Raw genomic sequence first — 27965 nt, forward strand, 5'->3', positions numbered from 1 at the left:
GGGTAATTCGCCTGATACATTTATTTGAAAGACGATAGGCCAGCTCACAACAGCCTTGACGTTTAGACCATAAATCTTTACTTGCTCTATTGTTGTGGCCGTGTGATTGTTTTTTTTTAACTCGTAGATCAATCTCAGACCTTGGTGTTGGAACGTCTATACCAGTTCCTTACAGTCTAAAAAAATAAAATAAAAACAACTTTAGGAATCCTAGGCACCATCAGGATATTAATGTGTGTAGCGATCCATTCCGGTGCCCAGGGCGAGCTAACAACTAAGCACCCCCCCCCTCATTTTATAGTTATTCACACTGGCATTGGCATAACCCCCCCCCCCCCCAGTCGCTGTCCCATAACGGTTTGTATCTTGGTGTCACACAATTTGTACACAATAGACATAGAAAAAGTTAAATAAGCCCATAAAACAGAGAAAGGTCTATTTTCTTAACTTCAACTGTGTATAATTTAGTCTCACAGCTCAAAAGGAAGGGGGGGGGGTAACCAGTGGCGTAGCGAGGTCGGGTGTCACCCAGTGCGGCACTTAATGGTGTCACCCCCCAGAGGCATAGAGACCCTTCCCAGGGACGAACTTTCAAATTTTCGATTTGCACCCCCCCCCCCCTCAAACTTTCGATTTGCACCCCCCCTCAAGTTTTCGATTTGCACCACCCCCCCCCCCTCAAACTTTCGATTTGCACCCCCCCCCCTCGAGTTTTTCTCTATATATTTTGCCATTTTTTGCCTTGGTGTCACCCCCCCCTAAATGGTGTCACCCGGTGCGGTCCGCACCCCCGCCCCCCCTCGCTACGCCCCTGGGGGTAACACACCCTCTCCCGAGTTGCATTGTTAAAATTTCCAGTACAATGTTTATATTAGGAGAAGCGGCACCGATAAACATGCTAATGGATTAATGGAAAGTTTTTACATTGCAGCATTTTACTCTGCCCGAACGCCTTTATCTGTGTAGCATTTACTTCTTTTGTATAGAATATATCTGCATTCTTCTGTGCATACATATTTTGACTAGATCTGCTAGGTTAACAAAGTAGTTTAACATAAATCACGTCACTGGCGAACATCGTTATTATTTGTTGAAACGATTTTTCTATACTCAACATTAAGCCAAGTCTACTTTAACTTATGTATTGATGTTGTCCGACCGGGTTAGCATGACATGACTTTGTTAACTTTGCATCGTTGCTAAAAAAAGAACACACACACAAAATCGCAGCCTAGCCTATTCACTACTGGCTCAAGCGATAGGCCGGCTCATTAGCCAGGCAGACGGGATAATGAATCGATCGTTTCTCACACCCATGTTGCTGTCAGCCGCAAGACACGTGGGTTTCCGGCAGGCATTTGGTTCCTCTAGGCCTACCGATGCATCGCACTACCTTATTTGGACGTGGGGTGGGGGATGGGGGGGGGGGGGCAGTCCGGCCTGGGAGGGCGGGGGCGACCTAAACACTCGTAATCTCGTAGTTAGAGCTGGCAATCGTGCGTTCTACATCTAGACCGAGTTTTATATTTCGGGCGTCTGTTCGGGGGGGGGGGGGGGGTGGAAACACCGCCACACTAACGAAATAGAATGTATTTAGAAAAGATAGTATTATATATGCCTACTTTTACTATTTCTCCGCCACCCCCCCCCCCCCCGGAAAATTTAGTCAGCCGGGTCGGGTGTCACTCGATGCGGCACCTCATGATTTCACACACCCCCACGCTGGTCGTTGACTGACATAACAGTTGTTAAAATATTCACAAAATGTGTTTCCCCCGGTAAATATGAAAGATGGAGACGACCCCCCCCCCCCCCACCCCCGTGATAGCTTTAATTTGTGCACACTTAACAGAAAACCATGTTTGTTTATCTATTGTCGGTAATCAATACTGCTAGATCTAACATTATTTTTCCCAACAGCAAGTTTACGTTGTAGTGTCACCTTCACCTCCACTCCCCCGGCCAGGGTTGTCTATTTGTACATAAAATATTATTCAACTGTAATTAATCATTAAATGAAGTACCTTTTGAGACAGAAGAGCCAAAAGTTACAATTTACAAAAGAGCCGCCAACATTTTTATACTACTATTATTAATATTATGATTTTTAATTAGGATTTGGTATATACATATATATATATATATATATATATATATATATATATATATATATATATATATATATATATATATATATATATATATATATGTGTGTGTGTATATATATATATATATATATATATATATATATATATATATATATATATATATATATATATATATATATATATATATATATATATATATATTTATATATTTATATATACATAAAACAATGTATGTGTGTTTGTGTGTGTGTCTGTTTTTCTTTTATGCATTACTACACCTTTCACCCGATCGCCATGAAATTTGGGAAAATTCTTGAGAATACTCCTAGGGAGGTTTGTGCAAACAATTTTTTTTTAATTTCGCAAGGGCGGCGCCCCAGGGGGGTAGAGGTGCGATTTTTCTCTATATACGGTAAACAAAAAGTTGTATGCGGTTCGACACAGTTTATCCGAGTGCCATGAAACTTTGGAGAGTAGATGAAAATACTCCTGAGAAGACTGCTGCGAAAGAAATTTTTTCTTATGGGCGGCGCCCGGGTGGTGCATTTTTTTGTCAATACACGTTTTGGAGCTCGAGAGTTCCAGAGCGGCTATGTTAGTACTTGGCATCCGTTAATTGGGCGTTCAGCATAGCGGGTAAGGGGTAATACTATATTCAGCGGCAAAACTGCAACAGACGCAACCGCCGGCGCCTCGTCCGTTTGGCGACCCTGCGAGCACTATAGCGCCTACATTGTTTTTTTTAAAGGCTGTACACTATAGACACGATGGGCAACAATACGTTCATTTTAAACAGCGCGATAGGCTATGGATACAATGGGTTGCTATATTCGCTCACTGAATTGAATTAGGCGCGTCCTCCAGCGTCACGTCACGGTGCGATTTGGCGCCAAGGGCTATCTTGCGAGCACTTTTGCCCCGATAAATATGATACAAACACAGGCATTCTTTATATTTAAAAAACTCAGTTTTAGGAAACAACCAAGTAGGTCTACATTGAAATATCGAGCCAATAAATATTCTAATAGAATAGCGAGTGTTTACTGTTTATATATATTATGATATCGTTCATTACTGAGTGTTGCAGACTAATACTTTTATGAGCTTTAAAAATAAAATAAAATAATTATTTATATTTGTGCATCGAGCTGAAGAGCCGCATCTTGACATCAAAAGAGCCGCATGCGGCTCGCGAGCCGCAGGTTGCCGACCCCTAGGCTAGTTAAAAACTTCCCAAATAAGGACCCAGTATTATCTTGGCCCCATTCTCAACGGTATCGAAAAACAAAAGTAGATCAAGTAGTGAGGGGAAAAGTTAATAATAAATCAATTAAACTGTATTATGAGGTGTCCGATTCTTAGGAGCTATTAAATCTCCAAGGGGGGGGGGGGGCATACATAACGTGGTCTGTGGGGGGTGTTAAAACAGCCATTTATTTATTTATGTAGATTGCTAATTTTTTAAAACAATTTACTTTAATAATCTCGTTAAAAGGCGGAATAACTACTAAAATTCCGTTTTAATGCCAACGTGTGATAGTGATGTCAAATATTTTTCACCCCTCCCCACTATCAGTCACAAGATATTAGCAGCTGTAACGCTACTTAATGAAAAGTTCACCAAAGAAACGTAGGTGGTTTTTTAATGCTGATATTATATAGATCTAGATCTGTCTAGGAGTCCTATGTCCTAGAGCAGTGGTTCCCAACCTTTTTCGAGTGGCGACCCCCTTTTATAAAAATTAAGTGACCCGCGACCCCCATAGAATTAAAAAGCCGAAATTAGTATGGAAATTAATAAGCACTAAAATAAGATTTTCTAGTAGACTTTCAATATGAACTACTCTTGATAACTGTTTTAATACCATGAGTAAAATTGCATACTATTCACTAAACATTCGAGGTTAATTTGTTTTTTAAAGTATTTTTTTTTTGTTAACGCCAACCTATGTCATTATCATTATCTTAATTTTGTTTTTAATCGAAAAATAGTGTTCAAAATAAAATTATATTCTCGAAAAGTCAATCAATTTTACGTTTGGATATAAATGGTTAATACTACACCAAAATTGTGTCTGAAGTTTTTCATCTTACGCGGAATCATTCTACAAATCAAAGAATTCATCTTGTAATTCATCGGGAATGCTGGCAACATCAAGTGAAGAAGAGAATGGGTAATGCGTCAATGCAGATTCTTTTTTTTTCAGCTCAGAGAAATAGCGCTGCAGTTCGTTTTCAATAGATTCAAGATGCCCAGAAATTTCTTCTTTCAAAATTTTAATTATCTCACAATTAGATTCATCTACCACACTGCAGAGTTTCTCAAATTTACAATATTTCCAAGATTTATTTTCTTCGCCGATTTTGCAGCTTTGATAAAAATGCCCCGAGATTATCATTGAAAGTGATAATATTCGTTCATTTTCCCTGAAGCTTCAGGTTAAGCTTATGTTGATGTTCGAACACATCTGCTAGGTATGATACTCTCTCCAACCACTCTGTGTCGTTTTAAGTATACCAAAAGGTCTTGTTTCCTATACATTTCCAAGAACAATTTGATTTCAGATTTCAATTCAAAAACACGACTCACAACAATTCGTTTGACAGCCAGCGCACTGTAGTGTAGAAGAGCAGAACCTCGTGATCTTTATTCAGGTCTTTGATAAGTTCTTTGAAGGCTCCAGATTTTATATAATTTACGACTTATACTAGCAATGGAGTCTTGATGGCGATTGGTGAGGGCAGTGGGTTAGGGAGCTTTTCTGCTTTCTGAAAGCCCGATTTTGACCTAAACATAGATGGTGGACCATCCGTACAAACCCTCGCAGCCGTTTTAACCCATTGTAATCATCCAACTTTAAAAAAAAAAACGTATTTATTTTTTCCATGCTATCTTCACAAAAGAGCAATTCTTCTTTGCAATCATCTGAATAAATATAGACAAAGACCAGCAACTGCGAACACGAACACGCGTCTGTTGATTTATCAACTTGAAAAGCAAACAATGGTGAAAGCTTAATTTCAATAAAAATGTGTTATTTAACATCTACAGACATGTAAGAATTAACTTCACCATCTTCAACATGCAGCGTTTGATGAGATTTTCTCCTATTGTGTTTTTTTTTGCTTGGCATTTTCTGTCGCGACTTCATGTGATGCTTGCACTAATGCTGAGTTTCCTTGGTGAAAACTTCCTGTTCGATCACGTCTCTGACGTTTGCAACTAGCTTCATACCGACGAAAGAACTCCATATCTTTTTTGGTGTGTTTCGAATGACTCGTGTCAAATGACGTTTTAGCTTTGACGATTTCATAGACTCGTGACTGAGAACAACTTTGTACAGTACGCTTTGCTTCTTCTCTATTCCCTTTCCAGTGCAGAGTTTCTTCCAGGCAACTCTTCGGGGGGGCGAAGCCCCCCCCCGAAAAATTTTTACCGCCCCCCCGAACGAAATGAAATTTATATAATTTATATAGAAAATATATACTTTTAACAGTGTCCGCCCCCCCGAAGAAAGTTTACCGCCCCCCCGAAGATTTCAAGTGCCCCCCCGGAGAAAAAAGTCTGGAAGAAACACTGTTCCAGTGATGTTAGTAAAGCCGAATTTCAAAAATTCTTCTAAATATTTATGTTTTGTTTCAAATTACTAAGGTTTAGTATACCAGTTGGCGACCCCCCAGAAAGCCCTTCGCGACCCCCAGGGGGGTCGCGACCCCCAGGTTGGGAACCCGTGTCCTAGAGTCTATATATGTTGATGATGAGTATGAGTATGAACTATGATGAGATATATATATTTTTATTTGTAATAGATTGAAATAATTGTGAGGTCAAGGGAACTCACTCTTCTGTATTAGTTATATTTATAATATTGTTATCTTGAGTGATGTCCCTTGTGTACTTCCTTCCGTCCTCTCTGTGTATTACCATCGTGGTAGTTAGACCCAATTAAACGTGTTATATACAACCAACAGGCTTCTGTCGTCAATCTATTATAACTGGCGACGAAGGATAAACATCTACTAGAAAGAGCACCTACTTACGCAAAAAAGAGGTTTGCTAGAGCTTATTAGCTAATTATTTCTAGAATTATGGCGCTGTATGGCCAAATAAAACAATTTGATGCGAATGATGAAATCATTCAAGATTACCTAGAGAGGTTAAGCTTTTACCTAGAAGCTAACGACGTGACGATAGAAGCCAAAAAGAGAGCTGTTTTGTTAACAGTCATAGGGCCTCAACAATTTAGGCTACTAAAAGACTTATGCGCACCAGCCAGTCTAACTACCAAGAGCTTTAACGAGCTGAGCAAATTGCTAACAGACCACCATGCGCCTACGCCATCAAAGTTTCTATGTCGAGCTAGATTTGACAGTAGGACTCGTCAACCAAACGAGTCAATATCAGAATATGTTGCTGCTTTACGTCATTTAAGTGAATTTTGTGAATTCGGAGAAACGCTGTCTGACAGACTATGTGAAAAGTTTGTGACAGGTGTAAACAGACCTGATATTCAAAGAAAGTTGCTGCTCGAGTCAGATCTAAAATTGGAAAAAGCAATACAACTTGCAATGTCATTCCAGCAGTCATCAGATGCGGCGAGATCTTTAGCACCTTCAGAGATCCATGCAGTAAACAGCAGGTTAGTCAATAAACATCAACCCCAACAGAGCATTCCAACTTATGCTAAACACCCTGCTCGTTCAAATCCTAGATCTAAATCTAGTAATAATTATCAAAAATGTCATCGATGCAAAGGTCCCCATGCATCTCATCGGTGCAAGTTCAAGTCTGCAACTTGTTATAAGTGCAGTAAGCAAGGTCACATTGCCAAGGCCTGCTTTGCAAAGTCTTCGTCTGTTGCTAAATCTAGCCAGTCAAGACAGTACCGCAACCAAAAGCAGCACTATGTTAACTCTCACCAAGACTACCTAACCCAACCAATGAACCACTCTACCTGTGAAAATGCTCAAATTGATTTGCAGCCGGATTTCAGCCTGTTCTCTGTGAAATCAATAAGTCATGCTCCCATCAATGTACCAGTTAATATCAACGGTAAGAGCATCAGCTTCCAACTTGACACTGGAGCATCTCTAACAGTCATAACAAAGAAAGATTTTGACGCTGTCACAGGAGGAACAGTGCCTCTACAGCCATGTCACAAGTGTCTAACAACATACACTGGTGACAATGTTCCGGTAATAGGAGAATGTATGGTTCATGTAAGTTATAATGGTCAAAGTGTTAAACTTCCTCTTCTTGTGGTTGAAGGAAATGGACCGCCATTACTAGGTAGGAACTGGTTAAGTGATCTTAAGTTAAATTGGGAGAGTATTTGTTCATTGAAGAATGTAAAAGAATCTAGTCTTACTTCAATAGATAAAGTAATATCTGAAAATAAATGTGTTTTTGGTAACTCTGGATTACTAAATGATAGAACAGTGAAGTTAAGCATTAAAGATACAAATCCAAGATACTGCAAAGCTAGAGTTCCACCTTATGCAATGAGGAATAAAATTGAAAATGAGCTAAGTAGATTGGAATCTAATGGCATTATAAAGAAGGTAGACTATTCCGATTGGGCGACACCCATTGTGCCAGTGTTAAAGAAGGATGGTTCTATAAGAATTTGTGGAGATTATAAAACTACACTGAATAAGCAAATAGAGCTAAATAGGTACCCTATTCCTAACATTGAGGAAATTTCTTTGAATTTGGCAGGAGGAGACAAATTCACTGAATTAGACTTTAGTCATGCTTACACTCAACTAGAACTGCATCCAGATTCAAAAGTCTATACGACAATAAACACACATAAAGGACTCTACCAATATGAAAGACTATGTTTTGGCATATCATCTAGTCCTGGAATTTTCCAAGCTGTCATGGACAGTATTTTTAAGGATATTCCAAATGTTTGTGTTTACTTTGACAATGTGTACATAACTGGTAAGAATGACACTGAACATCTTAAAACACTTGATAAAGTATTGAAAATTGTTGGTGAAAAAGGTTTAAAGATAAACAAAGATAAATGTCAATTCATGCTGACAGAAATTAGTTTTCTTGGTTATATATTGAGCAAACAAGGTATCAGACCTCAACCTGAGAAAACAAAAGCCATTAAAGAAGCACCCAAACCTGAAAATACCCAACAACTAAGAGCTTTTTTGGGCTTGATAAATTACTATGCAAAGTTCATAGGAAATCTGTCTGGTAAACTATCACCACTGTACAAGCTGCTACAGAAAAATGCAACTTGGCACTGGGGTAAACAACAAGAAGCTGCTTTTAATACAGCAAAAGAGGCTTTGTCTGCTGACACCTTACTAACTCACTATGACCCAGGGAAAAGACTTATATTAACATGTGATGCTTCACCAGATGGTGTAGGAGCAGTCTTGTCCCACATGGATGAGAAGGGTGACAGACCCATTGCTTTTGCCAGTAGATCTTTGAATCAGGCTGAGAAAAATTATTCTCAGTTAGATAGGGAAGGCTTAGGCATCATTTTTGGTGTTAAGAAATTTCATAAGTTTCTGTTTGGTAGGAAGTTCACCATCTTTACAGATCATAAACCATTGCTAGGTTTATTTGGAGAAAACAAAACCCTACCTGGGCATGCCTCACCAAGAATTCAAAGATGGGCTATCACACTAACTGCATACAATTATGAATTGAGATACAAACCTGGATCTGAGAATAGTGCAGATAGTCTTAGTAGATTACCTTTAAAAAACCAAAGCCTGAGCTATGTACCAGAAGATGTATTTGTTCTCTTCACTATCATGGATAACTCCAATATAAATGTGAATGATATTAAAAGAGAAACACAAAAAGATGAGTGCTTAATAAAAGTATATGAGTACTGTAAGAATGGTTGGCCTGAAGAGTCTGTGAATGATGACTTAAGGCCATATTAAATAAGAAATAAAAACCTTTGTGAAGATAATATAAAAGATGGAGAAGATGCAGTCCATTATCAGTCAGAATTGCCTAAACAAAGTATTTGTAACTTAATAAATGATTATGGTGATATGGCAATTTCAAATGTTTTAAAGAAAATACATTAGTAAGAAGGAATGTGATCATCAAACAACTTTGCTAACATCATTAGCACTTACAGAAACTAAAAGGGTAACATCAAAAGAAAAGAAAAAAGATTTTTGCCATTTAATACACCCACTTCAAATACTGGATCACAGTTGCAAAGTGATATGGTCCAGAATATTACTTTAAACAGTATTTTTGGTTACCAGGAAAGCACTATCAGATTACCTGAGAAAATTGATCAATCAAAGAAATCTATGTCAATTAAGGATCTGAATAACAGCATAATACTTCCAGATGCCAATTCAAAAATAGTTCCATTAAATCATGACAAGACATTCATTGAAAGAGAATTTGGTGTTAATGAGAATGTGTATCTAAGAAATTATGGGAGAAAGGAAAAATGGATACCAGGTCAAATTGTTCAATGTACAGGACCTGTGCCTTATAAAGTTAAAAATAACTTGTGCAGATAATAAGTGTGAATCTGTCAATCCCACCAAATCTGAACAGTTCACACCAACTCAGTTTGTTCCACAACCAAGTTCTGTTGATATGAGTGAACCAAGTTGTCTGGAGTCAGAAAATGTAAATTCTGGAGTTAATGATTTAAATCCTAGACCTCCTGAGATAGAGAATCCAAATGGTCAGAATATTGAGTCACCAAATCAAAGGCCACTGAGAAGGTCAAACAGGACAATCAAAGTCCCAAATAAGTTAGACCTATGATTTTAAAGGTCAAAAGGACTTTGACATCATTGTTTTGTATTTTGATTATGTTGTAGCATATTGTGCATTGTTTGTAAGGATGTAATCTACCATAGTGTTCATGTTACAATATAATTGGTGATTTTAGGATACTATCAATTGTTCTATTGAGAGATGTGTTATTGTGTTCTAAGGGTAAAGGGATGTAATAGATTGAAATAATTGTGAGGTCAAGGGAACTCACTCTTCTGTATTAGTTATATTTATAATATTGTTATCTTGAGTGATGTCCCTTGTGTACTTCCTTCCGTCCTCTCTGTGTATTACCATCGTGGTAGTTAGACCCAATTAAACGTGTTATATACAACCAACAGGCTTCTGTCGTCAATCTATTATATTATTGATTTAACCTTAAATTGTGATTTAATATTCAATTATCTTTAGTATTTTAATACAATATGCACAAATATATTCATATTTGAGCTATATTCATTAGTTACTTTATCCCTACATACTACATTACTAGCACCGGCCGAATTGATTACGCTAAAACGATAGATTACCGCCTTACTAATACTGATTGTAGGAAAAAAAGTCACAGGAAAAAAAAACACAGAAAAAAAGTCACAGGAAAAAAAGTCACAGGAAAAAAAGTCACAAATATATATTAATTATATTTGCATGATACTATGATACTTGAATTTACTTGTTAATAATTTTATGTATTAAATATTTAGAGAGTGCAAATTATTAAATTAACTTAGGATTAATTAAATGTAATGTGTGTAGGCTGTACGCATAGTAATTTTTATAATTCATCTAAAAATATTTAGTATGAAGTATGTAGATTGTAATTATGTAAAACTTAAGGTTAGTAGCGTTTAATAGAATGCTCCAAAGTCCACGGTTTTAATCCTGTTTTTTTTTTTAAATACCAACATTAAATTACCGTGATATGGTAAGTTCATCTGACTTGCTGCCCTCAACTCATGGCCACAATAGTTATGTTTAGATGTTTAGTTCAACCACCTTTACTGCCCACATTTATCACGCTGATTACATAACAAAACTTAGGATCAAAACAGAAAGCCGACAAGGTTGAAAGGCTGTCATTGACGCATGACAATGCCTACTGAGGAGAGACCGAGCAGAGAATAGCCTACGGCAAAATTTTCCAAAATTTCTTTTATAATTAAATTTTCTACCGCGTTTTTAACTAAATACATAACAAAAGTTGAGAGTGTTTGTTTTTACTTACAATTGTTATAAACCATAATGCTTTTAACGTCTATAAATAATTTATGCTATAAAAAAATACAACCTACAACAATAAACATGCAAATTCTAAACAAATACAGGTAATCCCTTAGTTTAGCGTCGGTTATTATTCCGGAATCGTATAGCAGTAAAAAACAGTAAAACAATGCCAAAGTCTGTCACACACTTCCGGAATTCACCGGAAGTACTGTAAACCATACTTTATTTGGCGTCATCTTTTATTTTTATACAGAATGTTTAAATTTTGGATAGATTTATTTTTGTAATCATTTTTACATTTTGTAATCATTTTTACTATTTTCGTAATCTAGATTTTTTTACTTGGTCTAGCAGCTAGATATCTAGCTAGATCTAGATCTAATTAATTAATGGTCGCAAATCCGCTGCAAGCCAAAAACATTAAATTATTACATTTGACTTCATTATTTATATTTATATTAATATATGTTTTTTTTTTAATTTTTAGATCTACTAATTTAAATCTACTATTATAATTATTCTTGTTTCCTTTAGTCGATTAAACTTAAAAAATTAAAACATTAATTTACTACAATCGACTTTCAATTTATTTATATTTCAATGGTGAAACAAACCATGGTTTACCGTAACTCTAGTTACCGAAACTCAACAAACATTACCCGATAATTTCCGACGCTAAACTAAGGGATTACCCAAATACAATTCTAAACAAATAAATAAAAATATTTCTAAAAATATTTTTGTGACTTTTTTTCTGTGACTTATTTCTGTGACTTTTTTTCCAAAAAATTTTTTCCACTGTGACTTTTTTTCCTAGCAAAAACTGTGACTTTTTTTCTGTGTTTTTTTTTCCTGTGACTTTTTTTCCGTTTACCACTAATACTATCAGTATCATGACGCTACTTTACTTACTTCCTTACTACTTTCTTAACTATTTTTAATACTAATGAAAGTAATAACCTAGATCTAGATTCTAGTTAAGTATAAAGATATAGATCTAGATCTTCAGATTTACTCTAGATCTAGATTCTAGATCTACTACTTTAACTTTCTCATTCTGTACAGTACAAGTAACTTTTAATTTTATAGAATCTACTAGAATTACTAGACTAAAACTCAGAAAAGATTCTAAATAACTAAGTTAACTTACTAACTTACAGCTTGGTATTGCCAAACTAATTTGATATTCAATATCGAAACAAATAAATAAATCTAGATCTATCATTTTTTAAATTATGATAAAGAAAACACATTAATTTAACTTTTTGCCCTAGGCTGCAAATCTTAATTTAAAATTTTATTTTAAAACTGATAGATCTATTTAATTTTAATTATAATTCTATTTTCAACAATTTTGCAAAATCTTAGTAATAAGTAAAGCACTGATCATCCTAACCACTGTGACTGATGTAATAAGGCTACAAGTAGACTAGATCTACAGTGACTACAGTCTTTTAATTTTATAAACATTGCTAACAGATTTTTTTTCCCCTCTGTAGTCTGCTAAGCCCATCTTTGTTTTTTTAAAAAGGACTTGTCATGGGGGATACTAAAGAGCAACCTTACTTAGCTCGTAAGTTGACAATTAGATTACAATTTTACTTTTTCAGACTTCAGTTTAATTAATGATTAATGACAATAATTAATGATAATAAGTATTACAACACATATCATAATATCCTGCAAACTATTTACTGATCAACATTATTTTTACAAATATTTTCAGAATCAAGCAAAAGAAAGTTCGATGAAATGGAAACTGTTTCTGAAAGTAAAAATAATTTTACCAGTGAATTGAATTATTCTTGCAACAATTCTACTTCTACACATGATGAGAAAAGACATGCAAAAGAAGGCTTCTCCTGGTGGACTTGCATGCAATTAGGACTACCTTTATCAAATTCTAAACCACAGCCAACCACAACACACAAATAGGGAGATAAAAAATTTTATGACAGTTAAATATCTAAATAAAATCTGTGCTTTAGTTTTGTAAAAATTGAAACTTCATGACATGTCGGAAGAAAGACTGGTGTTGGAGCCTCCTGATAAACCACTAGATTCAGACTGCTGTGGAAATGGTTGTGTTCTATGCATCTTTGATATTTACAACAAGGAATTAGAAATTTGGAAAGCTGAATGTGAATTATTGTCCAAAAATATAGCTAACAAATCCCATATTGTAGCAGAAGATATAAATTGTAAGGTAAGTTCAATACTTGCTCTGTTGTTAATAAGGTTAATTAAACTGTTAAACACAGGTTCCCTTTTTGGGTAATTTAAGATTAAAACCTGCTTTTTCCACAGACTACTGCTCTACATCCTGACAAGTACACTGAATTTCCTATAGTATCAGTGTCACAAGAAACTCCAGATATATTGCGCTTCAGATTTTCTGTCCCTGCTCAAAAAGCTATTGGTTTATCAATTGGTCAACATGTTATTGCAAGGTGGGGGAAAATGTCATTTTTGTAATAAAGGAACTTGGATGACAACTTGACACATTTGACTTTCTGAAAACTAAATATCCCCTGTAATGGATATGTGCTTTATATTTTTTAAAAATAACATTTCTTCTTAAAGTAATAACTCTATACAAATTTAAAAATAAGTAATTAATGTTGGTTTAAAACATTTTGACTCTAGAAAAAGTTATAACTACCTTTGTCTTGTAGTTTACCAGCACTATAATAAGGTTAGTCATCAGGAACACATTTTCAGTTTGTGTATCTTAATAATTCTTATAGTTAAGTAATTTATTTTCATAGAAAATATTAAAACTCAGTTATTGAATTGAACCTTTACTTTCATTTAATAGGATATAGGCCTATAATTCTAAAAAAATTCAATTTGTAGTGATCAGCTTAGTAATGTGGTGTAGGTATATATGTAAAGATTAAGTGATGAATATAATTTCAACTGATCTTTTTAGCTGCAAGGTATCAATACATTTTAAAGTCCATCATTTAAAAGAATTGCTGTGTCTATCCATGATCATAAACATTTCATTTTAAATATTCTGTTTGCAGATTTAAATTAAAAAATCAGTCAACAGTAGCTAGACAATACACACCAGTTTCACCACTGAAGACTAAAGGCTATTTTGATTTATTGATTAAGGTATACTCATGTCTTTGCCACCTTAAATTACTCTAGTAATGTTTAGAGTTGTGAATCATAAATTTAATGTCAAGTATATTTCAGCAAATACAACTAAAGCATCACATGATTTATTTAGTAGTGGTTAAATGTGTACCCTTTGGTCTTGGTAATTTAATTCTTTACTTTTATACCAAATAAAGTATTAATTAAACTGTTACAGATTTATACAGAGGGACGTACATCTCAGTGCGTTAAAAGCTGGCAAGTTGGAGACAAAATAGAATTCAGGGCGTCAACAAGATCATTAAATTATTCTCGAAATAAGGTAATAGGTAATATTATTAATTTAGTGGTTAGCCTATTCAGGATCAGTTTGATTGAAATGTAAAACTAAATTGAATAAATAATTTTAAAGTTGCCTTTAAATACTTTAATACTTTTAATATTACTTTCAGTTTGACAGGTTGCTTATGCTATGTGCAGGGACTGGTGTGGCCCCAATGTGTCAAGTTATTAGTTCCATTCTTGAAGATGAAAATGATGAAACCCATCTTAAGCTTCTCTATGCCAGCAAATCCTACAAATACTTGATGGCCAAAAATGAAATTGATGAGTGGAGCAGATATTGGAACTTTTCCTCAATCTTTGCACTGAGCCAGGTCTGTCCATAATGGCTTATTAAAACTTTCGCAATGTTACTTTTCCTTTTATATATGATATAGTTAATAAAGTTACAGCCTTATATAGTTGCAGCCTTATATAGTTGTTTTTTTCCTTGTAGGAACCTGAGGTGGTTAATTACAGTTATAAACACGGAGAAAAGATACATAAAGGACGAATAAACAAAGATTTCGTGACAACTCATGCAGGTGGAGACAACAGTAAATTGTTGGTTTTAGTCTGTGGTCCACCTTCATTTTCCAGGGATATGTTGAAGTATGTCAAAGACTTAGGTATTCCAGAATCCAGTATACACAAATTTTAAGAGGAATTAAGCTTAAAGTCAAAGCATAGTGATTTTGAATGTTATTATTAATAGCCTTCCGTGGTGCAATTTTTTTACGTAAAATATCACAGGGTCCGTAGCGGACCTTGAATCCTTGAAAAACCCTTGAATTCCAAAAAACATCTCAAGGCATTGAAAAACCCTTGAATTTCCCCAAAAATGAGCAAAAACCCTTGAATTTTATAGGTAAACCTTGAAAACCGTGCGTAAATCGAATTTAAAAAAAAAATCAATTCTGATGGATCTAAACTTTGTCTGGCTTTTTTTTTTTTGCCGTGGGTCTGCGTTAACTTCGGAGTCTACTATTTCCAACCCTCTCCTTCACTAAGCCTCGCGGTATGACCTCAACCTGACCAGTTTTGCATAGGCTCTTCCTAACCTAGATTCTAGATCGTGACGTAAACGATAGCCGAAGGCTAAATTTAGCATCGTTTTTCGGGTATCTCCGTTTACGACCGAGTTACTAGATCTAGATTCAGTGTTTTCTGTTAGGGCCTACCTACTTGTACGGTTTTGTCCGTAATTTTTCGATTTTGACACCCCTGTTGCGGAATTAGGCCGCAAATGTTACGCAAAAGCCCACAGTAAACATCAAAATCGATTTAGTGTCGACCTTTTTTTTTCTTGTGTTAAATTTCTGTTATCCGGTTCTATGGTTTCAACCATCTTCCATCATAACAATCGACCCCCCCCCCCCCCCGCCGCCCATCCCTTCCCGACAATATCCCGGCAGTCGTTGGCTCTATTTATATTGTGAACTTTATTGACCCCGCGAGTGGTCTGTTGTCTCCTGATCGGTGGTGTCCGTAAAGAAAAAAATTGAATGTGGCCTAAATCATTAAAATTCTGGTCGCGCATGGAAATTATCTCGATTATAATTAAACCTACATCTAGAACTAATATTTTTTCTTCAAGAAAATAAGCCTTAGGTTTAAATAAAAAAAGAATAGCCTGAACTATGCGAGCGTAGGTTTCTATTTATTTAAATTAAAATTTTCTTGGTGTGGGTAAAACACAAAAGGGCGAAACGTAGCTGCGGAATTACGGGTAAATAGCGAGACATAATTTATCGAGTTATTGTGTTCTGTTGTTTTAGATGTGCGAGAAGACACGTTTTTACTAACCTAGATCAATCAAGGTTCTTTGTGTACCCCACGTCAGCAGACGTTTCGGTCACTGCGACCTTAGATGGTCTTCTAGGTCTATCTCAACTTACAGTGACTTCGCAGTATATTATAGTGGTGGATCTAGATATAGATTTTTAACTATTAATCAACAAGATTTCCTAATGCCAATAGGCCTATTTATCACGTTCGTTAAAAAAACCAATAGCAAATGACGTAATCGTCAATCTTACGTGTGCTATGGACCAAATACACGTTGGCTGTATCAGATGGGTGAGGCTGTAGACAGAACTTTTTGATGTCATTCTTGACGTGGCTGTCTGGTTATTTATGACGATAGAGGTTGGGGTAAAATTCGCATTAATTACGTGACGTCATCAATGGGCTACCGCTAGGCTGTGTAATTAAAAAAAACTAAATCCTAACATTACCAGCTCATTAGCATCGCCGATCGTCTTCTTAAAAAAAGGAAAGATTTTGCGCCGACGTAAAAAAAAATTTGTATTTATCAAAAGAAAAGAAAAATAATTTGAAGGACTATGACTGTGCTGTTTTCACTCAACTTTACGGACACTTTTTTACCACCTCTCACTTCAAGGTCGCGCTGACCGTATGACCTACGACACGAGACCACGCACGAGCACAGTCGTGTCTCACGGTCAAGGCAGCTCTACAAACGCTGTTTATCTAATTTTAACGTGGTTATCTTTAATATTGGGCTTACTGCTAGATTTAAGCGAAAACAAAATATGTAGGTCTGCTATAATTTAGTTACACCATCTAGCAGGATCTAGATCTAATTGCTTTTTACTGTGGTAAAACGTCCTTGGAATGTTTAAGAAGCCTCGAATTACCGTGTTTGAGAAAATTGCCGCTGTCACTGCCCCCTCCCATCCGCTTGTAAAAAAAATCCGCTTTTCACTTTGTCGGGCGGCTACATCTCTGACATGAGTATTACTAGCGTAGTTACTTGTGAAATTGTTTTTTAAAAAAACAACTTAATTCTGTTATTCCGCGATATGAACTAACTTAAAACTTCCACGATATTTCTTTACATCATCATGTATATCATAGGTGGGGACATTGGGGTCGTCCATAAATGACGTCACACTCGTAGGGGGAGGGGGGATCCGTAATCGTGTGACGGTGTGTGATGAGGGGATGGGGGGAGGGGGTCAGATGGTGTGACATCACACTTTTGCATTATTAAAAAGCAATGTTAGAAAACGGATTTTAGCATTTTAGAAAACAGTTTTAATAAATTGTAAAAGGAATTGATAAAAATACTCTATTTTGACAGAGTTCAGACAAGATTTTGGGAAAAAAATCGTATTTTAAGAAAAATTCAACTGCAGTTTTAAGGGGGGGGGGGGGGTTATAGGCTGAGGTGTGACGTAATTTTAGAGGGCGGGGCCTGGCTTTTTGTGATGTGTGACGGAGGGGAGGGGGGGGAGGTAAAAATCTTTTAAAAAGCGTGAGGTCATTTATGACATTAAGCAGGATCATTTCTACAAGCATAGCTAGGTTTTTTTTGTTTCTATATGTGTCCAGAGTCCTTTTTAAAGGAATATGTGTGCAGAGTCCTTTTTAAAGGAATATCAGACAGACGAACCAATGCTTCCTTTTATGTATAATGACCTGATTCTGATTAGCACTTGACATTGACAAGTCATTCAATTGAAGTTGGGTTTGTTGCTGACTCTCTAATAAAGTCTCTAAAAAAAATAAAAAAAGCAAGTGAGCTTCAAATTCTCAATTTCAAATCTGATTGTAAGACAACTTTGATAGGATTTTCATCAAATTTTTTGTTGAAATCTCCATTACTGTTACCATTAATGTTTAAAAATAGAGCCAGTTCACAAAAAAAAAATGAAAGGAATTCTTCACATCCTAGTCAAAAAATGGAAACTGAAATCAGCTGAGTGCGACCAAGTTCTGTTTCAATTTTCAACATTCATAGATACATGTACTCTAAATGGTTGTCTATCTAAATTTAATAGACCACATGATAGGCTGGACAGTTTTTTCACAGAACAGCTTGGTAGCAAAATTTCTTATGTGAACACTTGGAAAATTGTTAGAGATCTATTGCTTCTGTCACATGGTCAAGCCAGTGTTGAAAGAAGTTTTTCTGAAAATAGAAGTTGGAGGAGTGTCATTTGACACTAAAGATACTGATTGCAAAAGGGATTATGCTGGACTCTTAGACAATCTCCTGACTTAGATAATTTTGTAATAACACCAACATTATTTTAAAAATTGTGTGTGCGAAAAACATACATCACCCTCATTGTAATGCCCGTTAGTGGTAGTTTTTACCTTGAAATTCCCCCCAAAATCACCTTGAAAACCTTGAAAAACCCTTGAATTTTCTTTTGGGATTTGGCTATGGACCCTGAATATAATTATTATGCTTCATACTAGCTAAAGGCTAATTTTATGATTGTGACTTAGTTTAACTCCATATAATTTTGATTTAGTGACAGTGAATTACTTCAGCTCACACCATGTACAACTTTTTTCTACTCAGCTTTTGTTTAATGTATAATCGAACTTTGGTTGTCATGTAATATGTAAAGTGTTGAGTGAATAAGTATTCACAGATGTGTACAAGAGTGGTTAAGGTTTTGCTTTCAGCTGCTTCATTTATTATTTGCTTGCTTACCTAACATTCCAAAACCGGAAATTGTTTTCCAAATATTTTTTACTTCAACTCATATTCTAAATACAGATTTTCAGCGTATGGTAATTTATAAACGGTTTTAAAAGTTAAATAAGATATTTGTATTAAAATATTGTATTTTAAAATATACCTTCTTAACCTAAATATATATTTTTACATTTTAAAACTGCTATTCAATGTTAAATTCCCTGCATTTTCAGTGCAAGTCATAATATTATATGAATTTTGTAAGATATACTTACTAGTACATTAGTGTATTTGTGCATCAATCTTTACTCCAATGAGCTGTATTTTTAATGGAACTATTTCTCTTAACCATATGACATTCTTGATCATTTTATTTAAAAATTTTAAACATTGTGAATATGCATTTTTAAATTGCTTGGCGGACTAGGTTTTTCTTTTAATATGGTAAATAAAAGAATAACAAATTTATTTAATTGTGTAACTTTTATGTAACTTTTAAAATTTACAAACAAAATTTCTTTGACTGAGGAGAGCAGTTTTCCCACGAACTATTTCACATCAATTTAATTCAGCCAATGATGCTCAAAAACTCCTCGACACTTGCAGATGTTCTAATACTGCTGTGGTCAAAGTGTGTACGACTCGCTTTATGGCCTGAGCAATGCAGAATTGTGACTAGTTTATCAAGTCTGGGGACAAGAGTTACTATTTAATTTAGGATTTAGAATTCACATAAGTTTTATTGTAGAGAAAATTTTAAAACTAATTGAAATATTGTAAAAGAATCAAAAGTTAGTCAAGCAACAAAATAATACAAATTAGTCTGTAGTATGACAAACAATATGAATGGGTCATATGTGCCTGATTGACAGATAACATTAATACACATACACTTACTTTGGGATATTTGTCCTTTTAAATTTGTTAATATTATAGTAGAATGGAACATTTTCTGACTGTGGTTTCATCATCACAGATTGATCTTTACACTGGCGTTTACTTTCTTCTTGTTTTTCATCGCCATCATCCATTTTTCTTTTATGAATGTTTGGCGCAGGATCTGTTACAATACATGAAATCCCTGTTGATTGATCAGACTGTGCTTCAGCTGAACCTACAACCACATCTTTTTCATTGACTATTTCAGCTGTGTCTTTCTGCTGTTTTATTTCACTTTGCTCTTTTTGATCTTTAGACGAATCCAATGAGGGTGCATCCCCATTGTTACTGACTGTATCTGTAGCTTGAGCAGTGGCTGATTTGTTACCTCCACGCACAACACCATTTGTGTTAACTTTATCACTGCACATGCACTCCGCAAAAAGCTGATGGGTCACCTCTAAAAATTTGCTGCTAAGTTTGAGTTGTTTCCCATGCTTCTGAACCAAATTTAAAAACTCCCAATCAAATATTGACCCTTTCCTGAAATACAGAATAAAAAAAAAAAACTAAATGGTTCCTTAATTCAGATTGTGGAAGATCTATGTTGTTCAAGTATAATTAGGAGGGGTTTAGGTTTACAAAAAAATGAAACATAACATGCTTTAAATACATTAATTTAATAATGAAGTGAAAGTACTGTTAGGGAGGGAGGGAAGATTTTTTTGTAGCCTGAGGTGATAGTTAAGTAGCTTACAATTGTTTGAGGATTGTATTTGTGTCCTAAAAGTGTAAGGAAGTCAATTATGTGAAAAGAGGTCTAGTCTCATTTAATTGTATTGTAGTTTCTGAATGCTGGTATAAATTTAAGTTTCACCAAAAAATATATCAATTAGCGGTCAATATTAATTTTGTATTGATTGTTACAATTTAAGTCATTGTGGCTCACTCAGTGTAACCTCAATGACAGAGAACACTCAGATCGTAACTCGTAACTTCATAGCTTGATTCAGGTATGATCCTAGTCTGGTTTTTTAAATAAAATAAAAAAACAATTTGCTAAGAAATTTTTTGAAATTAAAAATTACCACATGGGACCTAATGTGACAGCTGTCTTCCCTACGTGTTTCTCTTTACATTTACAACCAAGCAAACTGTAAGGATCTTCTGCAAAGAAAATATAAAGTGTCCAACTTAAACAGAAATTACATGTTACATTTATAGCATAATACAACTTAACAAAAAAAGAAAGAAAAACTTACCTAAAACAGATAATTGTGGTTCTATGAAAATTCTTTGTTCACAGAACCTACAGTGTAGCAACTGAGCTATCTGTGTAAGGGAACTGTCAGCATGTGAATGCCCACGGCTTACTTTAACACAGATCAGTAGATTATCTTCATGAGATACAATGTACTGTACAGAGATTCCTTTATTGCACCTAGCTGCAGCTCTAAAAGAGAATTTTTTTTATCCATTTGAGAATATCCAGTAATTATAAACATATTTACTACATGTAAAGATTTAAGGAATATAGCTGAAGGTAATACAAGTAAGTAGCTTACTTGGCTAGATTAGCTATGATGATCCTTCCAGCTAGTTCTTTTAAATATTCTGTTTTAATAATATTTGCACTGTAATATCGTTGCACAACATGGGGTGACCTAGCGAAAAGTGAAATATCTGGGAATATGAAGCAGACTATTCCTCTGCAAGTAATACTGTTAAAAGCTGGCTCAAAATAGGTTGTTGAATTTTTTTGTGGGTTTAAGAATCTGTGGAGAAAAAATGCATACATTTTTTAGCATGCTGATGTAAACAAAAAAACTGAATACACAAATGTAAAATAATAAAATTTAATCTTAAAAAAATTGTAATTTAAGAAAAATAATCAATACATCTTATAAAATAAATAAAAAATACACTAAACAACACCAGCTTGAATATACATAAATAAAGGGTAAAGAATTAAAAGTAGATTAGAAAATATCTAAGAAAGTTTAAAAGAAAAAGGCAAACCTGGAAACAATTATATTGAATAGGCAACTTAGGAAACATTGGTAAAGGAAATAAATGGTGTTGCAATAAAATATGATGAAGAATGAATAACTTATTTGGAAATTTTAGTTATAATCCTGAACTCCCATTATTTTTAAGAAAAAATACTTCTTAAAAACAAAAACATACATGAAATTAAAAGCTTCCATTGTCATAACTGCTTTTGCATCTGCCTGACAGATGTGTATTTCCTTTTCCCCTTGGAGCCCATGCAAATCACCAGGTGTCCGTAAAGGATTGAGTTTCAAAATTGAGCAAGATAAAGAATTGGCTTCTGCATTGGCTGTCAACTTGGTTATATCATCATGATCAGCAAGTGTGACATGCACATCCTTAGAAATATGTTTTTTCCATTGAATCCCAGCTAACCCTGTCAATAAACAATTATATTATAACAACGTAGTATTACATTTTTTAATCAAGAAATTAATTTACAATTCAAACTCTGGAACATACTATTCCAGAAATATAGAATGTTTATTGTAATTAAAAAGCATAATCACAGCCTACAATTTTAATCTAGATATTAGATAAGTAATAATACATACATACTACTAGTACCTACATCAACTAGATCTACATACGATACTACATTACATAGTAATACATAGGTTTATGTATTTAAAAAAATGTAAATTAAGATTTGATGCTATTTTAATTATTTAATAGTGTTGTTACACACCTGTACAGGCCAAAGCATCTAGGGCTGAAATTTGAGGCTGTGATGTAGCATTCTCTGTGGTTTTGGTTTCTGACAGTGCAGACAATGTTGCAATAGCAAACTCTCTATAAAAATAAATTGGTCATGGTTTAAAAACAAATATTTTACTTTTACCTCCTCTAAAAGTCTTTTTTATCATTATTGCAAATGCCAACAATACAAATAATAGATAAATAGATCTAGATTCTAGATCTAGAATGTCTAGATTAAAATTAAATCTAGTGATTCTAGTCAGACCCTACCAAAAAATGACCTAATATAATTTTTTAATATATATATTATTAGATCTAGATCTATATGATTATTTAATTTTATTTATTAGAATTTTAATTTTATTATTTGAGTGTGGGGAGTGTGAGAAATCAATCTTGGAGTCTTGGAGAATCTAGACTGCAGAATTAGATCGAGATATAATCTAGTCTAGAAATCTAGATTCTTTGATCAACTCAATTAAAAATAGTGCGCGTACACACCTATACAATTTATACTTTGTATTATATCGTTTGGCCTTCAACTTAGGCGTTTTGTCGTCAAAATCATCGACAATATTTGTATCCAGTTCGTTAATCATGTTTATTTTTTAAAACTCCAGCACAATATTTTTCACGTGTTGGCCAGATCAATTTTTTAAAAATGATGGTAAAATGTTTTTTAGGCCTTGTTCAGTTCACCGATCTTATTACTTTCTATTTTTAAAGTTTAGGTTACCCTTCTTATTTAAATATCATTTTGTTAGTGGATCTATGGGTTTTGGGGAAGTCTACGCTAACATGAACATTGACCTACCAATGCTGTTTACCCTATATGGTGTAATTTTGTCCCATGGTAAAGCAAACAAGTCACTCAAAGTTTCGTTAACTTATTCACTAAACATCAATTGTGGCTTCAGACAATTCCCCCCCCCCCATCAATTAGTATTTCTATTTAGACCTCTCCACACAAGATGCCTAAAATTCCTGTAGAGGACTGAAAAAAAATATGACAGATGGTCAACAAACTTGCCTAATGCTAATAGGTTTCCCCTCAGATATTTACAGCATACCAGGTCCACTTCATTCAACATAATAGTAAGCCCAGCATTTAATTTGCTTACACGACCTAATTTTTTTCTCTCCCTGAGTGTGGTCACATTATTTTTTTTTACACAGGATCATTCTGAACAGTATACACACTAGTAAACAATGAGAGTAGGCCAGATGAAAGACAAGCAGAAGCACAGCCATAGAATACAATTACAATGTGATGCATTTTGAGGTCATAAACTTAGCTAGAAACATCATTCAATAAAAACTCAAACAAATCACACATTTGTAAAACAGTTTAATTTACATCAACAAATCACTCCATGTTGTGTTGCAAAAATTCTGTTCTTATCAGGTTAAAAAACTGAACATGGCTCATCTCTTCAGGTAAGGTCAAAAGAGATATGACAGAACCTGATTTTAAAAAAAACAATGTACAAAAAAATGGGGATGACAATCTGTCACAAAAATTAAAATAGAAGTATAGTATCTGGACTGTCAACATAATATGTGACACAATGCCCCAATAAGTTATCTGACTGCTCTTATCAGAAGTGTAGTATCAGAACAATCAGACTTAATATGAGACTATACTAAATAATATTATGGTTGACGGAGTCTGAACCAGACTGATCATTGCAGTTCTTCCAGCCAGTAGTCTTGGATCACTGCTGAAAAATAGTACAGATTTGAGTCTTTTGTAGATGGTGATTGATATCATTATTCCCTAATGACATTTGATGAAGAGTAAATCCAGTAGTGATAAGAACAAACTATATATAGCCCTTCTACAAAAACTTGAACAGGAAAGGATGATGAATTTGAAGTGAGTACCAACTATTTCATACTTACCAGATTTTGATACACTACTTATGTTAAAACTTAAAATGTAAGAAATAATTTTTTTAAACTGGAGACAGGATATCTAAGAGCTATTGATGTCATAATGCGGTTGCTTAACAAGATGGCCAACCCAACAACTATGCAATGAAGATTTGTATTAAAATATATACAACAATAACAGAAAGAAAACATTCAATCATCCTCCATGTTTTCCCCTCTTTCATTTTCATATTCCTCCCCTTCCTCTTCTTCTTCCTCCTCCTCCTCTTCCCTAAATTTCCTCTTTGACCCTGCTGAAAAAAAATGAAGTACACAAATTAGTATATAGATATAACATTTTACTATACACAAAAAATCTAATGGCGTAAAAAAATCCTTAAAAATTATCCAATAATAAAACTGATTACAGTCAAACTAGCAGCAACTTGAGCTAAGAACAACTCTTCATTTTTAACTTTTTACAGTAAACTTGAAACACATTAATTTAATATTATGCAGTAAAGAACAATGTCGTAAGACCCTAGACAAAGATAAACATTGGTTGAAAAATAAAATTAAAGACCCACCTGTTTCAGCACTTGACCTCCTAGGACTGTCATCTTGTCCAGGTATTTGACCAGATTTCAGCAGCTGATTTAATCTTTCAATTTCTTCCAATGTCTTTGCATTGGCTATTGCTTTCTAAGGAGGAGCATTTATAAGTTTGAATCAATTTTAGTGCTTAGAGATAATTACATTTAATCTAAAATACAATGAACAGCACCACAGTTTTATATAAATAACAATAAGGTTTAAAGTTCCACACCCACACATTTGATTACTTACTCTGATAGCAGCTACATCTTGTTTTGTAGGTCCGGAAGGTGTAGGTCGCACAGGTACGAGTTTTTCTCCAGGTGTGAATGTTTTTGCTTTTGCAGCTCCTCCATTTTCTGCAACTGTTGCTTGTTGTGGCTGACTTTTCTTCTTTTTAAACATTTTAGAAGCTGCTTCTCTTTCCTTAAAAAACAAAATAGTATTAAGATACTATAACAGAGATTGATGCACAAGTTTACAAGTAGTTATACATGTAGTACTTTCTACTTACTTTCATTTTTATTCTTGAAAAATCTAGTATTCTTAAACTTGGAATCTTGTGTATGACATACAATCTATAGTTCTTTTTTGTTGTAATGGGATTTCCCATCAAACTAGGAATGAAAACGGTGTAAATAGGGTATGACTTCATTTGGAGTAAATTGTGACTCATTTTTTATCATGATAAAAACAACAAATAACATACTATTTATTAATTAATAAAATGTACTATGGGATTAGATAGTACAGTTAAAAATAAAGTATTACCTGAGATGTTTGAGTGTTGTTACTGTACTGAGGGGATCTATGTCTGCTAACTCTTTAAGGTTGTTATTGGTTAATACCAGGGTCTCTAGACTTGGAAGATTTTCTTCAAGATTCTCAGATATTCGACTGTAAGAATTAAAACCAAGTAAACATTTTGATAAAAAATCCAAAATTTTAAAACGTGAAATGCAAATGTAGTGATATTTTCTTTTACAGAAAAAGGATAGTGCTTATTGAAATAAAAAAATACTGGGTGATATTTTTTTCATGAAACTGTATTAAAATTAAATAATCAGAATGTTTTGGCTAACTAAATACCTTTTACTTACACAATACGGTTGTTACTAAGAAGGACATGTTTTAATCTTTTCAACAGTGGGAATTTATCTAATTTGCGGACATCATTATCTGTAAAATCTATTGTGTCAAACTGATCCTGCAAACACAAAAATGCCAATGTGTCATTGTTACATTGCAAATTATAGACTATAGTAACAAATATAAAATTTTAAAACTAAATTACTTGCAGTAACACCCATTCCTCCATATACTGCATAAAGAAAATTTACTTTATTACAGTGATAAAATAACTCAATAGAATCAATATTTATATGGCTATTAGTATTAGCTTAAATTATGCTACATACCAGTGTGGCTCCCAAATTTTCGATGACTGGAATTCTGTATCCTGATAATGATAAAGTGGTGAAAAAATGTTTAACTTAATGAAGCCTACACCTTTTCAAACACTTGAGTTTACGCACATAAGTTAAAAACACAATTCAAAAGTATTTAAGGAAAGACAATTTTTAGGAATCAGATTTTTACTTGTCAATCTTGATTTCTGGGATATTGGCTATGTTATATTGTTGAATAATATAGTTATCATTGGTACAACTTAGTAAGACGCTGTGACTATTGCAAAATCGTCAACTTAAGTTTAGTTTTATGCTCACACAATTTCAAATTACTATTGCTGACATATGCTGATGATTCAAGTCAATGTGAACTCACTGTGAGCCCTCGGCCGTGTAAGGATCTCTCTACCGCTGATGATCACACTGACGATAACACGATATATATTGGAACTGTCCTAATGCTTCTTATGTTTGTTTTTTACCTTTTTTAATTAAAACTCACATTCATAAAAAAGAGTAAATCTAGCTCTAATCCTAGTATTTTCCTAACATTTTTGTGTGTTTTGGTTGTGTTTATATTAAGGCTGATGCTAGCCGGAAAAAGATACGCATTCACAATGGAGAGTAACTACGACTTGTCATCGAGGCGATGATATCGACGGTACTGCGTGTGTTTATAACCGCAGAACCCTAACCCCAACCCTGTCCCTAACCCCAAGCCGTGGGTCACTGTGCATGCACAAACTATTCTTTTGCCGACTAAGTGGAGACGTTGGGGAGAAAAATCTTTTTTCCGAGTAGTCACTTCATTATAATAAAATTAGCTCAACGGGAGGTGAACGTGAAGCGGTGCTAAAATTGAGTTTTTCCCTTTACCATTGTTTTTCTGTTGTTTTTTTTTACTGCTATACCATTCCAGAGTAACAACCTACGCTAAACAAAGGTTTTACCTGAATACCTAGAATCTAGATTTTATGATGGCGGTAAGCGGTAGACACTGACACACTTCTAAGTTCTTGTCTTGTTACGAAAATTGTACACAAAATGAAATTCGTAGCCTACCTCTTAAGTCCAGCTCCCAATCTCTAACTGGATTGTGTTTTTGCGCTGACATGTTAATCAGTTGTGCAGTTAAACGCACCATTTTGTCTCACACACTATGATTAACCAGTGACAAAAATATTTGTTTTCTACAGGTTACTTTCGATTGTGAGATAAACGGCAGTGCTCCGCGTTATTTCAACAGGAAGTAGCTGAACGAGTCATCTAATACACGAAATCAAACATTATACTATAAAAAAAATTTTTTACAAGAGAAAACCATCGATAGATCTAGTAATAGTATAGATCTAGATCTACTAAATATAGTATAGCCCATGAAGAAGATCTAGATCTAGATGAAATATCATATTCCAACGAACTAGAGTTGGATGTAGATCTAGATCTAGATCCTCGAA

At 34.4% G+C, this 27965-nt stretch overlaps 3 protein-coding genes across 5 annotated transcripts; 1 reads left to right on the forward strand and 2 right to left on the reverse strand.

Annotated features, from left to right (window-relative positions):
• The first annotated feature begins 3649 nt into the window (after positions 1-3649).
• Positions 3650-15291, forward strand: LOC131931547 (NADH-cytochrome b5 reductase-like). Of its 3 annotated transcripts, none has more exons than XM_059288383.1 (8): positions 3650-3738; positions 12621-12694; positions 12848-13327; positions 13429-13571; positions 14151-14241; positions 14444-14548; positions 14679-14882; positions 15005-15291. In XM_059288383.1, exons 3-8 carry the CDS (start codon positions 13136-13138, stop codon positions 15206-15208), a joined length of 939 nt encoding a protein of 312 aa, XP_059144366.1. In that variant the 5' UTR covers positions 3650-3738; positions 12621-12694; positions 12848-13135; the 3' UTR covers positions 15209-15291. The 3 variants fall into 3 exon arrangements, with proteins under 3 accessions (XP_059144366.1, XP_059144365.1, XP_059144367.1); XM_059288382.1 differs by lacking the exon at positions 3650-3738 and adding an exon at positions 12002-12073; XM_059288384.1 differs by lacking the exon at positions 3650-3738 and adding an exon at positions 12027-12097.
• A 4183-nt stretch (positions 15292-19474) lies between these two features.
• LOC131931548 (TRMT1-like protein) lies at positions 19475-23276 on the reverse strand. The gene is made up of 8 exons (XM_059288385.1): positions 23135-23276; positions 22623-22726; positions 22070-22310; positions 21448-21657; positions 21145-21335; positions 20971-21049; positions 19901-20425; positions 19475-19692 (listed from the first exon to the last, which is right to left on the reverse strand). The coding sequence occupies exons 1-8, from the start codon at positions 23230-23232 to the stop codon at positions 19572-19574; spliced, it is 1569 nt and encodes a 522-aa protein (XP_059144368.1). The 5' UTR covers positions 23233-23276; the 3' UTR covers positions 19475-19571.
• A 690-nt stretch (positions 23277-23966) lies between these two features.
• Positions 23967-27758, reverse strand: LOC131931549 (U2 small nuclear ribonucleoprotein A'). The gene is made up of 8 exons (XM_059288386.1): positions 27571-27758; positions 26518-26558; positions 26200-26306; positions 25871-25996; positions 25614-25716; positions 25352-25525; positions 25093-25207; positions 23967-24819 (listed from the first exon to the last, which is right to left on the reverse strand). Exons 1-8 carry the CDS (start codon positions 27650-27652, stop codon positions 24719-24721), a joined length of 849 nt encoding a protein of 282 aa, XP_059144369.1. The 5' UTR covers positions 27653-27758; the 3' UTR covers positions 23967-24718.
• Between the last annotated feature and the right edge of the window lie 207 nt (positions 27759-27965).

This window comes from Physella acuta, unplaced genomic scaffold, assembly GCF_028476545.2.
Source record: "Physella acuta isolate Inbredline_101_S28 unplaced genomic scaffold, ASM2847654v3 ptg001991l, whole genome shotgun sequence".
In the NCBI taxonomy this organism is placed as follows: Eukaryota; Metazoa; Mollusca; class Gastropoda; family Physidae; genus Physella; species Physella acuta.

What these genes read in the sequence shown, in the direction of transcription:
- LOC131931547 (XM_059288383.1), top strand. Translation starts at nt 13,136, where the DNA reads ATGTCGGAAGAAAGACTGGTGTTGGAGCCTCCTGATAAACCACTAGAT. An exon ending in TAAATTATTCTCGAAATAAG is followed by an intron (nt 14,549 to 14,678) that starts GTAATAGGTAAT and finishes TATTACTTTCAG; the next exon opens with TTTGACAGGTTGCTTATGCT. An exon ending in CAATCTTTGCACTGAGCCAG is followed by an intron (nt 14,883 to 15,004) that starts GTCTGTCCATAA and finishes TTTTCCTTGTAG; the next exon opens with GAACCTGAGGTGGTTAATTA.
- LOC131931548 (XM_059288385.1), bottom strand. Translation starts at nt 23,232, where the DNA reads ATGATTAACGAACTGGATACAAATATTGTCGATGATTTTGACGACAAA. An exon ending in ATGGAAGCTTTTAATTTCAT is followed by an intron (nt 21,658 to 22,069) that starts GTATGTTTTTGT and finishes TTTTCTCCACAG; the next exon opens with ATTCTTAAACCCACAAAAAA. An exon ending in AAAAGGACAAATATCCCAAA is followed by an intron (nt 19,693 to 19,900) that starts GTAAGTGTATGT and finishes TCTTGTCCCCAG; the next exon opens with ACTTGATAAACTAGTCACAA.
- LOC131931549 (XM_059288386.1), bottom strand. Translation starts at nt 27,652, where the DNA reads ATGGTGCGTTTAACTGCACAACTGATTAACATGTCAGCGCAAAAACAC. An exon ending in CTTAGTAACAACCGTATTGT is followed by an intron (nt 25,997 to 26,199) that starts GTAAGTAAAAGG and finishes TAATTCTTACAG; the next exon opens with TCGAATATCTGAGAATCTTG. An exon ending in ACAACACTCAAACATCTCAG is followed by an intron (nt 25,717 to 25,870) that starts GTAATACTTTAT and finishes TTTCATTCCTAG; the next exon opens with TTTGATGGGAAATCCCATTA.